General features: G+C 37.9%; 3 protein-coding genes across 4 annotated transcripts; 2 read left to right on the top strand and 1 right to left on the bottom strand.

The window, feature by feature from the left end:
* Positions 1 to 3,525: 3,525 nt before the first annotated feature.
* On the bottom strand, positions 3,526 to 7,295 carry LOC105231998 (DNA topoisomerase 3-beta). Its single transcript, XM_049455909.1, has 7 exons — positions 7,048 to 7,295; positions 6,235 to 6,982; positions 5,972 to 6,172; positions 5,317 to 5,911; positions 5,007 to 5,261; positions 4,267 to 4,663; positions 3,526 to 4,211 (listed from the first exon to the last, which is right to left on the bottom strand). Exons 1-7 carry the CDS (start codon positions 7,136 to 7,138, stop codon positions 3,910 to 3,912), a joined length of 2,589 nt encoding a protein of 862 aa, XP_049311866.1. The 5' UTR covers positions 7,139 to 7,295; the 3' UTR covers positions 3,526 to 3,909.
* A 191-nt stretch (positions 7,296 to 7,486) lies between these two features.
* LOC105231997 (myb-binding protein 1A) lies at positions 7,487 to 11,820 on the top strand. Its single transcript, XM_011213541.4, has 4 exons — positions 7,487 to 7,952; positions 8,009 to 8,203; positions 8,268 to 9,857; positions 9,937 to 11,820. The coding sequence occupies exons 1-4, from the start codon at positions 7,644 to 7,646 to the stop codon at positions 11,719 to 11,721; spliced, it is 3,879 nt and encodes a 1,292-aa protein (XP_011211843.2). The 5' UTR covers positions 7,487 to 7,643; the 3' UTR covers positions 11,722 to 11,820.
* Positions 11,821 to 12,000: 180 nt separating this feature from the next.
* On the top strand, positions 12,001 to 13,305 carry LOC105231996 (serine/threonine-protein phosphatase Pgam5, mitochondrial). 2 transcript variants are annotated; one of them, XM_011213538.4, is made up of 2 exons: positions 12,001 to 12,672; positions 12,755 to 13,305. In XM_011213538.4, exons 1-2 carry the CDS (start codon positions 12,097 to 12,099, stop codon positions 13,064 to 13,066), a joined length of 888 nt encoding a protein of 295 aa, XP_011211840.2. In that variant the 5' UTR covers positions 12,001 to 12,096; the 3' UTR covers positions 13,067 to 13,305. The 2 variants fall into 2 exon arrangements, with proteins under 2 accessions (XP_011211840.2, XP_011211839.2); XM_011213537.4 differs by having other exon boundaries at positions 12,002 to 12,672; positions 12,752 to 13,305.
* The last annotated feature ends 150 nt before the right edge of the window (positions 13,306 to 13,455 follow it).

Genomic DNA, 13,455 nt, shown 5'->3' with positions numbered 1-13,455 from the left:
CTTGCTGCTAGCGCTTGTCTACTCATAAGTGCAAATAAAATAACAATGCTTTGCTTTATTCTATGCGGGAGCGCTCTCATTGCGCCCACCACCGCCCGCCGCTACTTTTTCAAAGACCTATTTCGAAGACGCATGCCATTAGTGCCGATTGTGCCGAAAAAGTGTCACTTTGCGGATGATTTTGTAATGTGAACAAGCAGAAATGAGTAAGCAAATACATTTTAAGTTTAGTATTTGCTTGTAAGTAAGCAAAAACAATAAATTATTGTAAATGAAGTAGTTGTGGCTAGCTATTAACAGATTTTTGACCTTTGATGTGGTTTTTATTGCTCAAAAATGTTATTTTAAACTACTTCATGCCGAAAATTCTACAAATGATTCTTTGTAATTTGTAAAAAAAATAGTGTTTTTCTCTTTCTACAACACAATTAAATGTTTTGCTTATTTAAATGAGCATTTGTATTTCTGACTTTTGTTTATTTTCACTTATTTTGATTTGTTAACAGTTATAACGCATTTGGTAGCATAATTACGGTATATCCGCCAAAGTCTTCGTAAACGTAATTTGCGTAAAGTAAAGATAAAAGTTGTCATTCGCCACATGGCAAGGAGAGAAATTGACAGTTTTTTCGTTGACTCTAAATGGCCTAGAGAAACTCCACAAAAATATTAAAAAATTATAAAAAAAAATATATTTACATATGTGCATGTTTACTTATCAATGGCGATTTTTGTGCGTACAATATATGCTATTGTTTCATAATGGAAGCGACAAATATGTTAAAATTATAAATAAACACCAATGTTGCGGACCAATGGAAAGTACACAAGGCTGATATGCTGAGATTTTTTTATTTACATATTCGTACATACTCGTATAACATATCTTCAAAAATCGAAAAACCAAAAATATGCATATACTTAACAATTTTACGCATAATTATTGCAATTACAGCTGAAAAGATTTTGATTTTTTTATAATAAGTATCACCCCTGTATTCCATAAGATGATGTAATTTTCTTTAATTTATTAACATTTTCATTGCTGATTGTGTCTTTCAACTTGCTCAATGTAACTAGAAAGAGTGAAAGCATATAAAATAATTTTTTTTTTCAAATAACATTTGGTTTAAAAAAAGCCTGCGCTAAATTTAAACGTAACGCTTTTTATTTTTATATGCCATTAATTGAAACGAGACCCGAGAACAAATTTACATATGTATGTATCCACATATGTATGTATGTCCATAAAGCCATATGACACGAGTGGAGTTAACTAACAGCGGTCTCGTACGAAGTGCGATTAAATCAATTTATAGCGCTTAATGACGTAATTGGTTTTAATTGTAATTAGGTAATAGTTAAAATGTAAATTGTTAAGCAAATATAACAAAATCATAGCAGAAAGCGTAACATTAGCTAATTAAAAGCTGAATAAATGCAAAGTTAAGTGTGAGTAAAATGTGAGTAAAAAACTAAATCGTGTGTTTTGATAAGAACTTAATCAGTATTTGTCATTGCCAGTAGTTATATACAAACAAATTTATAATCTAAAGTTTGTTTACTTTACATTTTGCGTATTTTGTTTTCATATTATTGTTTTTATTTTATTTTGTATTTTAATTTACATTTAAATATAACAATTCACATATGTTCATGCATGCACGTGCACACCTACTATTATTATCGCCTATCCTAACGGCAATGTCATATCGATTAATCGTTATTATTTACATACGAATTTGAGCCGCAATTTTAAAAGCCATGTGTTCCATTAATATTAATACACAATTTATAATTTAAATGAAATGTGTTAAAATATTCATTATCAGGCATAAATTGATGGCAATATCAAGTGTGTTAGCCATTACAGTGTGTTATCAAATAAGGTTCGTTGCTAAACTCTTTCGAATTGCAAGTAAACCGTCGCAGGCATCAGCAGAATAGCAAGAATGAAATGATACAATATTATTCACGGTATGTATGTATGCTAAATTGAAGTAACGTTACGAAAAGGATAACGGGAAGTTTTTAAATAGTGCGCGATGTTAAATTATTTCATTTACAATACTAAACGGAATATTTGAAATATTTTAGTAAAGGCCAAAAGAAGTGTGTTCGCAAGTGTAAATCAATTACTATTATAGTACTGTAATTTCCACAATTAAAGTAAAAAAATGAACAATATGTAAATATACGCTATTCAATCACGTTTTGTTTTAAAAACTAACCTTTAACTATAGAAGATATTCAATTAAATCAAAAGTTAAATATAATAAATCTCTTTAGCGGAAACCAATTTGACGTCATTACTAGCAACATTAATGCTAGATGCACATAAATAAATGTAAACAATGCAACGTAAATTAAAAAAAAAACGTCAACAATGGAGATATGTTTATACACCATCTGTGATTACACACTCGCTTAGTGCATTCTTAAAATTTGAAATTAATGTTGTTGTGAATATATGTATGTAAACGCATAGCTTTATAGAAGAGAGTGTCCGGTATGCCACAATGAGTGTGACAAAGTTATATGTGTTTTAAAAAAAGTTTTCAGAAATACTTCACAGCAATGGACGACTATTACTAAGCTCCCGCAAAGCAACATATTATAAAATAGCGCGTTTTTCGCCTCTTTTTTTATAATTTAACTTTGACATTAGAAGAATTAATTGTGGGAAGTAACAATGATCAAGTTCTTAAATTTTTTTCGAAAAGTTATAAGTTTTAATTTCAGTTACAAGTTCAACATGACATTCACATATATGTACATATGTTTATATGTACATATATGCATGTTTGTGCTATAAGAAATCCGCCTATGTGTCTACATGTGGATATGCGGCTACAGAGTGCATGCATTGTACCTGACATTCATGTACAGCGCCCTACAAGGTTGCAATCTGCACAATTCCCACCCATTAATCCATACACTGATTACATAAACACACCCACACATGCACACAATTACATAAACACACCCACACATGTCAGTTATAAACACAAATTTACTAGTATTACTTGGAAAAGTTTGTGGTTACTTCTCTGTGACTCGTTCAAGGCAACTGTGGGGTGGCCCTCAGTAGGCGGCACGTCAACACAGTTCAACACTAACAAATTGGAAATGCATATTTATGCAGCTTGAAATTAACTTTTTAACATGTTTACATTTTTGGGGTGGAGAGTTGTTTTTGTAGGCGTCTTGCTAACCTGTGGCTTCTGTGTAAACTGTCAATTATTTTCGTGAGGTGATTAATTGGAGTGTGCGCTCATTTTTATGAAACTTGCGGTTAGTAAAATGCAAAACCGAGAATATTATTTATGAAGGGAAATATTTTTAAAGGGCGAAACATGAACAAATAATAAATGAACACAAAACAAATTAAAGTAAAAAATAAATAAATAAATGATAATAAAATAAAAATAAAACCAAAGAAATAAAAAAAAATAAAATAAAATAAAAAAAAAAAAAATTTGAAAAATAACAAAAAAAAAATAAAATAAAATAAAAGAATGTATATTTCTGTTTCACTTTCTTATTTAATTTCATCATCTGCTCCTTATAAAAGAAATTTTCAGCGTTTTTTACCATAACTTACGTATTTAACTCTCTTACATCCATTTTATTACAATTTAAGTAGTTCAAGCCGCATTTTTTGTATGTATATATAAGTTTCTTCATTATTTAGTAAATGCAATTACAAGTACGTATACATTGAACTTATACGTTAACGTTACATGTATGTATGTATATATGTATAATTTATATATAAAAAGTCATACAAGACAAAACTGTACATTTCATTAACTACTGATTGGCTTAGACCGCATAAGTTGCAACACGACGCGCTACTTCTTGCAAAATGCATAAATATACATACTTCTCCAACTCGTTGTGCCTAAATTAAACGAAATATGCTGCTAATTGGGCCATTTTGTCCTTTGGCTGACGCGGTCCACGTCCGCCACGTCCAGCGCCTGCACCACCGCGTCCACCTTTAGCACCACCACGCCCACCACCACGCGCGCCACCACGTACATTCACTGGACGCGATGCGACCGCGCGATGTTTCTCCACAAGATGCGCAAAATCGTTGGAACAGAAGACACAGCCGCTCTTCTCTTCAGTGCTGTCCTTGAACTTTGTCTTATCCGATTTGTATACTACATTGACTAGTTGAGCGCCGCATTCCGTGCACTTTTGTTCTGGAGAATTTAACAATTATAGTAAAAATAAGTTATATAAGTAATGCTGGCTAACCTTCCACCGACACTTTGGTGGCGCCCTTGAAACAGTTGATTATGACATCGCAACGATTGCAGCCCAACTTCCAACTGGGCGCCAATGTGCAGTCCAGCACGAGTATGCCATGCTCACACTCCACACAACTGGATATACCCAGTGTATTGAGCGAGTGCGGGCAGGTGGGATGCGTGCAAGAGTTGCAACCGCCATTTTTGGGCATATCCCTGAAAGGTGGATGATTGTAGCAGTACGGGCAGAATGGATATGAGCGTCCCTTGGCGCCGGTGGTAAATGCCAACAATTCGAAATCGTCCAGCGGACATTTGAATTCACGATAGACTTTAACATTACCGCCGTTCGGCAACGAATATGTTTCGTCACATTGAGAGCAATGCAAGCGCGCGGGTTTTGTCTAAAAAATTAAATGAGAAATTTAATAAAAAAAATTAAGTACGAAATTTAAAAATATAAAAATCAATAAAAAAAATTAAAAATTAAAAATATAAAAAAATAATAAAAATAAATAAAATAATAATACAAAAAAAATAAATAAAATAATAATACAAAAAAAATAAATAAAAAAACAAATTAAATACAAAAAATAAAATAAAACAAAAATTAAAAAAATTAAAGTAATGAAAAAATAAATTTAAAAATATATATAGAAATAAAAAATAGCCAAAAAAAATTTAAAATAATAAACAGAAATATTTGCATTTTAAGTTAATGTATGTAAGTGTGAAAATTTGCTTTACTTGTATATATTTCATGTATCGTCGACACTTGCCGCAACGCGAGTGCGCCTTGCCCGTTTCGGCTAATGGCGAGAAAGAGACCTCAAACAAGCTATCCATACTGGTGATGTTTTTGACGAAGAACAAAAACTTCAGTCGGAATATTTCGATGGCATGTCGCAGCACAGCGTGAAAATCCGCTGAGCCTTTGGCAATAAGATTCAGCATGCGCTCGACCTCAGAACGCATAGTGGGCAAGACGAGCTCCGGATCAATCTGCAGAAATTATATGTTTTGAAACGAAAAGTTTTAATTGCCAAAAACGAAATACCTTCTGATAGCCATGCACCAGCACGATTCCCAGCGTTGTTGGTATCAGCTTGCGTCCGGTCTCGATGCGCACGTAATTACGCTGTGAAATGTTGTTGATATGCACCGGTATGGAGGCATCTGTGCCAATGCCATGTTGCTCCATCAACGTGATCAATTCGGCTTCGGTGAGGTAGTCCGGTGGTCCAGTTTGAGATTCCGCCAAGCGTACATCGTTTATAGTCACTTTCTCACCCTCCACAAAGGGTGGTATAGCCTCGTCACGGCCGAATGCCTGCCAGGTCATTACTTTGGTGAAACCCGGATCAAGTAATACGTTTGCGGTGCATGAAAATGTCTCCAAGCCGACACGCAGCTTAGCGGTGGTAGTGCGATATTTCAAATCACGTGACACTGTACCGAGGAAATGACGGCAAATAAAATCGTATACGCGCCAAGTGTCCTTATCAAAGTCGCTACGATTCGCCAGTTTCATGGGCGTGATGGGCGGATGGTCACCGGCGTCTTTGCCTTTACGTGGCGCATTGAAGTCGCTTAATATGCCACGCGCTTCCTCGCCAAATTCGCTGGAGGGTTGCAATACACGTAGAACGGCACTAAAATTGTATAAAATGAGTTTGATTGTTGTTGATAGGCAAAATTTTTTGTTTACTCACTGCAAATCGAAATTCGCTGGATACTGATTGGTTTCTGTACGCGGATAACTTATGTAGCCCTGAGTATATAAACGCTCGGCGATTTGCATAGCTTGAAAAGGACCGATACCTAGTCCTGAACTGCAAATACGCATCAACTCTACTGTGTTTAAAGCCTGTGGACGACCTTTGAATTGCTCTTTGGAAGTTACGCTCTCCACCCTAAAAGTAGGCAATAAATAACATAAATCAGCTTTTAATTCTATTAATTCTATAGAGCTTACAGTGCTTCCTTTTGTTCCTTTACACGTTGCATTAACATTATAGCAATTTCTTTTTTAAATACGCGTCCACGCGCCCATTCTAACGTAATTTCGGGTTGTCCCGCCAGTAATTGAAGGTACCAAAAACTTTCCGGTTTAAACGTTTGTATATCGTCATGCCGTTTCACGCAAAAACCTAACGTGGGCGTTTGACATGGTCCGTAGGATATCAAAGAAGAATCCAAATCACCATAGCGTCCTTGAAAAAATTTCGTTTGGAAGCGTGTAAATGCACAGCCGATTCGCAAGTCGAGCTCTTGTCGTGCATCGACTGACTTCGACTCATTTTCATTCGGATAACCAAGTGACTCCATAGCACCTTTTATATCCTTATCGGTAATGGCAGAAAAGTGCGCACGATATGTAACATTGCGACTGAATACATTTGGAATGACACGCGACACAGCATCCATCACTTCATAGCAAATATTTTCGCCCTCTTTATCACAATCGAGCCAGAGCACTAAATATTCGCAGCCTCGCGCCTCTGACGCCAAAAATGTGCGCATATGTTGCTTGGGATTGGCTTCCTTCTTTTCGGTTGGACAGCCAAATAGTTCTGCCGGGTCTACACGATCCCAAGAGTTGTATTTGCCCACAAAATCTAGTGTCATGACGTGACCGCACACTGACGTCATTCGAAAGAGCACGCTGCGCTCATCACGGAATGGACCAACCCATTCATGAGTTGAACAAGAGTTATTTGATGCTGTTGGGACGAATATTAAGCACTTTTTTTATATTAGTTATAGGAAAGTGAGGGTGGTTATATACCTTTTTTTGTCGTGCTGCGCCCATTGGAGAGAATAGAAGCAAGCGATGCCGCCAAAGACGGCTTCTCTGCTACCATCAATACTTTCTTCATTGTTGTAGCACTCAAAAGAAGCAGCACACCTTACTTTCCACTCAGACTTGTTTTTTAATGTATTTTCTTAATTTTTATGCACAATCCCTGAAAAGTGCTAAGCAAAGAAAACACAGTAAACTACAAATGTCAGCTACAACAGTGCTACTAAAACTTATTGAAAAACACGAGTGCCTGCCAAACTGTGATATGTTAAGAATTAAATAATTATGAGTTTTTAAAAACAATTGTATCTTTTAAATGATATTTTCAAAACATATTGGTAATGGTTCAGGAGAGCGGCTTTTCCGAAAAATATTAAATTGTTGGCTTTTGATTTATATTTCAGAATTGAAGTAAGATTTCTCCAAAAATTAACACAATTTTGTACGCTTGGCAGCACACTACAATCATTTCGGCGACGTGCATTTTGCGCAAGTCTGGCAATCATTTCCTCACATGTGCTTGTTGACCGTGGATTGTTTTCTAGTAAAAATAACTCCAGGATTAAATAAATTTCAAGGAAATGAAAGTTAAATCAACTAAAAAAGCAGTGAAGCGGGATCCTCCTGCCGATGATGGTGCAGAAGTAGAAAAAAGTAGTCCGCCAGCTGCAAAGGTATTAAAGAAAGCCAAAATGGTGTCCAACGGTGTTACAAATGGCTCGCCAGAAACGACTGTAGCAGAGCAACACACGGTAGAAAAAACAGCCAACGTAGTCAATAACTCCATATTCCAACATTTTAAGGAGTTAACAAATGAGGAGGAAGACAAACGTATGAAAGCTGCGTTACAATTGCTGCAACAACTAAGCAAAACCAAAGAAGCCGAGAAGGTACGTATTTAATATTGAGTTGAACAAGCACGTTTTTAAAGAACCTATCATTACAGCGACAAAAGGAACTGACCTACACGCTGAAACGTTTAGTGCGTGGCTGTGGCGCTGCAACAAATACGTCGCGTGCTGGATTTTACACAGGATTGGTTGCGTTGCTAAAAGCGTTCGACGAACATGAAATCACGTTGGAAAATATATTTAGCACAATGCAAAAAGAGCTGAGTGTGGGGGCCACTGTCGCCAACAAGGTAAATAAATATTAGTGTAATTGATAAATTAATAGTAATTGTTGCCTATTTGTTGCTGCTGCAGGACGATGCGGATGCTGTTGTTGGTAAAATACTAGTTTGCGGTGCTTTGCAACAATCTGGTCGTTTGGACAACTTGCAGAATAATGAGCATTTGGAACGTATCATAAACACATTACTACAGTCGACAAAACAACGCAGCTATCATGCATCCCTAGCTTATGCACTACTTATAGAGTTAATAGAAAAGATTTCAGCAAAAGAATTCAGTGCCGTAGTGTGGCCGTTGTTGCAAATTGAGTTGCAACGCGCTTGGCCGAAACAAACACTGCAAACCGTGCACTGTCTCATTGCTGTGCAGCGCAAATTTCCAAACATCGTAAATGCCAAATTTTTAAAGGCACATTTCGGCAACGCCGATCTACTAAATGCCGATAGTTATGCACACTTGTATCGACTATTTTGGGAACACAATAACATGCAACAATTAACACATCCAGCTTTTGAACTTTTCGGCGCTTGCTTGGCCACCAGCAACAATCTTAAATCCTTCTGGACGCAACAGGTTGATGCGGGTCTAGAAACAAGCAATAAATTACGCGAGTTGATTACACTGAAAATAGCTACTGACGTATTTAATAGTTGGCAACAAACGCAGGAGACGGCGAAAAAGCAAATAGTTGTTGCAGATCTATTAAGTCCGAATTTCATGCGCCTGTTGGTTGAAGGTCTTAAAAATCAAAAGCAAAAGAAAGATGAAACTCTAAAAGCTTTCTACGACGACTTCTTCGAAGCTTTGGTGGGTTGTTGCACAAAGCTTGCCGACGACGAGCAATTGGTGGACGTAATACGCCGACTTATACTACCGCCTGGCCTTTTTGGCATTGAGAAGTATACGAGCACACGCGTTGTGCATCAATTAATAAATGCTTTGGGCACAACGGGCGTAAAGCAATTGAATTTACTCTATCGAGATATCTTTCTCGGCACCAAGGCGAAGAATGCCGATAATGCGAGTGAAACATGGCTCAATTTCGAACGCATGAACGCTGGTTTCATGCTACAGCATTTGTTAGCACATAAAGCCGTGCGTCAGGAATACGACTGGCGCGAACAGCAATTACGTTTCCTGCTCACCTGTGGCATCTTCCATGTTACAGAATCAGCTGTCATATGCAAGAAGGAAGCGGCCTCCGCTTTCAGCAATGATTTTGGCGAACAATGTAAAAATATGTTCTATACCAGTATGCAGAGTCGTTTGCTCGACTTGAAACAGGAAAAACAGCTGCTTTTGAAATTGGTGCAATACTGCAATGAACGCGTTGAGCAAAAGCACGCCTCAAAAAGTTTTCGCATCAAACAGTATGATGAGTCCTTACTGAAATATTGGCGACAAATGCACGCAGCCGTAAGCGTTGCTGAGACGAGCGGTAAGAAAAAGGAGAAGTCGAAGCCGCATAAGACGGTAGCTGATAGTGATAAATTGGAACTGGTTTTCCAAATATTACTACTAAATATGGGCTTACAGCTATTCCGCGAACCGGAAATGGCAGGACCGGCTATAGAGGACTTGCTTAAGTGCATGCAGCGCATAAAAGAGAAACACAAGAGCAAGCAAAAGGCTAAAGGAGGCGTCAAAACAGCTGAAGGCGAGGTGAGACTTGTACAACATTAGAATATCCTTATATTTATACTAGCTTAACCGTTATTTTCAATTAATTTCTTAATTTCAGAGCGAGGAGCCCGAGTGGATTGAGGTTGTCGTGGATCTATTTCTTCATCTACTCTCACAGAATGCAATTGCGCTGCGTAATATTGTGAATGCGCTATTCCCTCACTTATGTGACAGTCTAAATCTGACAGCCGTGCACCAAATTTTAGCAGTACTAGACATGAAGGATGGACATAATCCATTAAGTGCGCACGGCGAAGAGAGTGACGATGATGAAGATAATGAAGAAGACAGCGCCGATGAGGAAAGCAAAACGAAGCTTACAAATGGCAAAGCAGGCAGTGATGCTGCTTCCGATAGTGATGCTGATGAAGATGATGATGGCGACGATGATGAAGATGATGATGACGAAGACGATGATGATGATGACGCTGACGAGGATGAGGACGAAGAAGCTACTTCAGCCGATAAACTTCGTAATGCCGTCTCACAAGCGCTAATGGAGCATGGTGGCATGCCAACCGCAGCCGATGATGACGATGATATGGCTTCGATCGATTTGAATGACATGAGTGAAGAGCAGGGTCGTAAATTGGACGAAGCGCTAGCCGAAGCTTTTAAAGCTATGCGCAAGACGGGTGGCGGCGGTGCAGCTGCGAAGAAATCGAAGAGTTACCGCGTTAAGATCACCACAGTGATGCATTTCCGCATACGCGTACTCGATCTACTTGAAATATATTTGCAGCAGCAACCACCATTGCTGATCGCCATCGAAATTATGTTGGCCTTATATAATATGTTGCCATATTGTGTGGGCGATGAGCTAAAGCCATTGCAAACCAAAGTGGAAAAAGTGTTGCAAAAGCTGACAACATTGAAATGCGACACTGCCGATGTGCAGGAGGATGAGTTGGTCGCATTTATACGTCTAATTGTGGAGCAAAAATCACCAGCAACCGCTTTTGAGGTGATGAATAAAATGCGCAACAAATGCATTATATTCCTAGTGAATAATGCAAATAAAATTGCGGCGGAAAAAAGCGTCGAGTGTAAAAAAGTGTTGACGCTTTGTCAAGAGTATATCCAAGAGTTCCTACAGTCGCGAAATCCCAGCGTGAATATCACTCTGCTATCTGATATCTTTCGTCTACGCTGGACCGGCGTATGGAACTTGGCTGTGACGTTAACGCATGACGGGCTAAATATGAAAACACGCGCTTTCCGCCGCATACAGATATATGAGATACTCGAGGTACTCTATAAAAATCATGATTTGCAGCGCTTGGACGTGTCGAGCACCAAACAGCGATTGGGCGAGATTGAAAACGTTCTCGGTACTCATATTAAAACACTAGCTGCCAACACCAACGTTGAGGTATCGCCAAAAGAGTACAGTGTGCTGTTACAACTGCTGCTGCAGGCGCAGAAGACACATCAAAGGCTGCAATTGAAATCGACATTGTCCGATGTTTCAATTGGACAAGCGGTGCAAGGCATGCGCGCGGACTCATCGGCGTTACTGCTACGCTATTGTGCGGCATACAAGTTGCCCGTAGTGCGAAACAAGGAGAAGCAAAAGCTTAATGGAAAACATGTTGAAGATAATGCCGAAGAAGCGAATGGACAGAGTGAAAAGGAAGTGAAAGATAGAGCGGAAGGAAGTGAGAATGGTGTGGTAGAGGAACAGAAGAAAAAACGCAAGAAGACTACCGATATTGCGTTGAAGAAGTTAAAAAAACAAAAGAAAGAACAGCGTTTGCAGATCGCGTCCGCAGGATTAAACGGAGGATTTGCGTTCGTGCGACCGACTTCACAGGAAGAGGAATCCGGAGACGAAAGGGCGTAGTTTATTTGTTTGTTTTAGCGAACACGATATAATTAGTGTAAAAAGGATTGAAGTCAAATATTTTGTGAAAATAAAACAATTTCTAATTTTAATAATTAATGTAAATTGTGTCTTTATAAACATTATAGACAAAATCAGTATCTGCCTTTTTAATTTAATTCAAATCTAACCGATATTTCTCGATTCTTTACTTGCTACTCGTTTCCCTTCCGGTTATCGATATACCTGCTATCGATACACCAGCTATCGACATTAAGTGTTACAGAACTAGCGCGTTGTTTACGTTTTTTCCGCGCTGTCAGTTCATTAATTTGCAAATTCTTCAGGTGCACACAGTTATCTCATTTCAACAATTTTCTCTGAAAGCGTGAAATTATGGCTACGTTGAAGAATTTACGTATTATAAGCAGTATTGTTGTTGGTACAGGAGCAGGTTTATCGGCTTACTATTACCAACGTTTGCGCGAACCTGAGAACTTAGTACAGAATTCCTTGCCAGTTTACAGTACGCCGGTTTCCGAAGGTGCACTCTGGGACACCAATTGGGACTTTCGCGAGCCCAAAAGTTGTGTGCGACCGATTAAAAATGATTCGCCACAAGAGGAGAATCGTTACAATAATGAATTGGAGAAAATGCGTGTGAAAGCGACACGCCATATTGTGCTCGTACGACATGGTCAATACTTGGATAATGGCAAACACGACAAAGACCATCACCTTACCGAATTGGGTAGATTGCAAGCAAAATATACAGGGCAACGTTTGCACGAGCTGGGCATTAAGTGGGATAAGATTATCGTGTCGACCATGACTAGGGCACAAGAAACTTCGGAGATGATCCTTAAGGAAATTGAGTATGACCCTGAAAAAGTGAGACACTGCCCTTACTTACGTGAAGGTGCACCCATAGCACCACAACCGCCTATCTCTCATTGGCGTCCCGAGAAATTTGTGAGTTCCACTCAGTTAAATATAACATATATTGTTAATAATATAAAATTCTCTTCGTATTTTTTTTATTTATTTTTAGCAGCATTTCTTCCAAGATGGCGCACGCATTGAAGCGGCATTCAGACGTTATTTCCATCGTGCCGCTCCCGATCAAGAGCATGATTCCCATACGTTGATAATTGGTCACGCTAATGTTATACGTTATTTCGTATGTAGAGCATTGCAACTGCCTCCGGAAGCATGGTTACGCATCAATATTAACCATGGTTCGATTACATGGCTAACTATTAGACCATCTGGTAATGTTAGCATCCACCATTTGGGCGAAACAGGCTATATGCCGGCAAATGTAATATCTCATCGTATACCGCGTGAGGCAAAAAATGTTGTTTAAACGGCGCAATAATGCAAATGTGAATTTAATGAATTAAAAAGTATAAGTTAAAAATCTTAGTGCAACTAGTAGTTCCTGTTGTTGTTGCGGAAAAAGAAAACGAACCTATGTGCAGTTATTTAAGGTAAATGCATTGTTTATAATTTAATTAAATACAATGGGTAAACCAAAATAGCAAGACATGGCTGAAAACATATAAAAAAAAAAAACAAACAAACAGTAGAGCAGAATTCTTAATTTGTTTAATAGTTCATAAAAGAAAATAATAACCATATTAAAAACATAAAATATTACTATTTAACTAGCATTAAATTCATCCAATTGTATAATAAAATTATTAAAGCTGCCTTAGGTGAATAAGAACTAAAGTTAATGCATGCATTTAAAAA

This window comes from Bactrocera dorsalis, chromosome 4, assembly GCF_023373825.1.
Source record: "Bactrocera dorsalis isolate Fly_Bdor chromosome 4, ASM2337382v1, whole genome shotgun sequence".
In the NCBI taxonomy this organism is placed as follows: domain Eukaryota; kingdom Metazoa; phylum Arthropoda; class Insecta; order Diptera; family Tephritidae; genus Bactrocera; species Bactrocera dorsalis.
Note: the sequence above shows the minus strand (reverse complement) of the source record. Positions and strands in the feature narration are given on the sequence as shown.

What these genes read in the sequence shown, in the direction of transcription:
- LOC105231998 (XM_049455909.1), bottom strand. Translation starts at nt 7,138, where the DNA reads ATGAAGAAAGTATTGATGGTAGCAGAGAAGCCGTCTTTGGCGGCATCG. An exon ending in GCGCAGCACGACAAAAAAAG is followed by an intron (nt 6,983 to 7,047) that starts GTATATAACCAC and finishes TCGTCCCAACAG; the next exon opens with CATCAAATAACTCTTGTTCA. An exon ending in CACCAAAGTGTCGGTGGAAG is followed by an intron (nt 4,212 to 4,266) that starts GTTAGCCAGCAT and finishes TAAATTCTCCAG; the next exon opens with AACAAAAGTGCACGGAATGC.
- LOC105231997 (XM_011213541.4), top strand. Translation starts at nt 7,644, where the DNA reads ATGAAAGTTAAATCAACTAAAAAAGCAGTGAAGCGGGATCCTCCTGCC. An exon ending in AAACCAAAGAAGCCGAGAAG is followed by an intron (nt 7,953 to 8,008) that starts GTACGTATTTAA and finishes CTATCATTACAG; the next exon opens with CGACAAAAGGAACTGACCTA. An exon ending in GGGCCACTGTCGCCAACAAG is followed by an intron (nt 8,204 to 8,267) that starts GTAAATAAATAT and finishes TTGCTGCTGCAG; the next exon opens with GACGATGCGGATGCTGTTGT.
- LOC105231996 (XM_011213537.4), top strand. Translation starts at nt 12,097, where the DNA reads ATGGCTACGTTGAAGAATTTACGTATTATAAGCAGTATTGTTGTTGGT. An exon ending in ATTGGCGTCCCGAGAAATTT is followed by an intron (nt 12,673 to 12,751) that starts GTGAGTTCCACT and finishes ATTTATTTTTAG; the next exon opens with CAGCATTTCTTCCAAGATGG.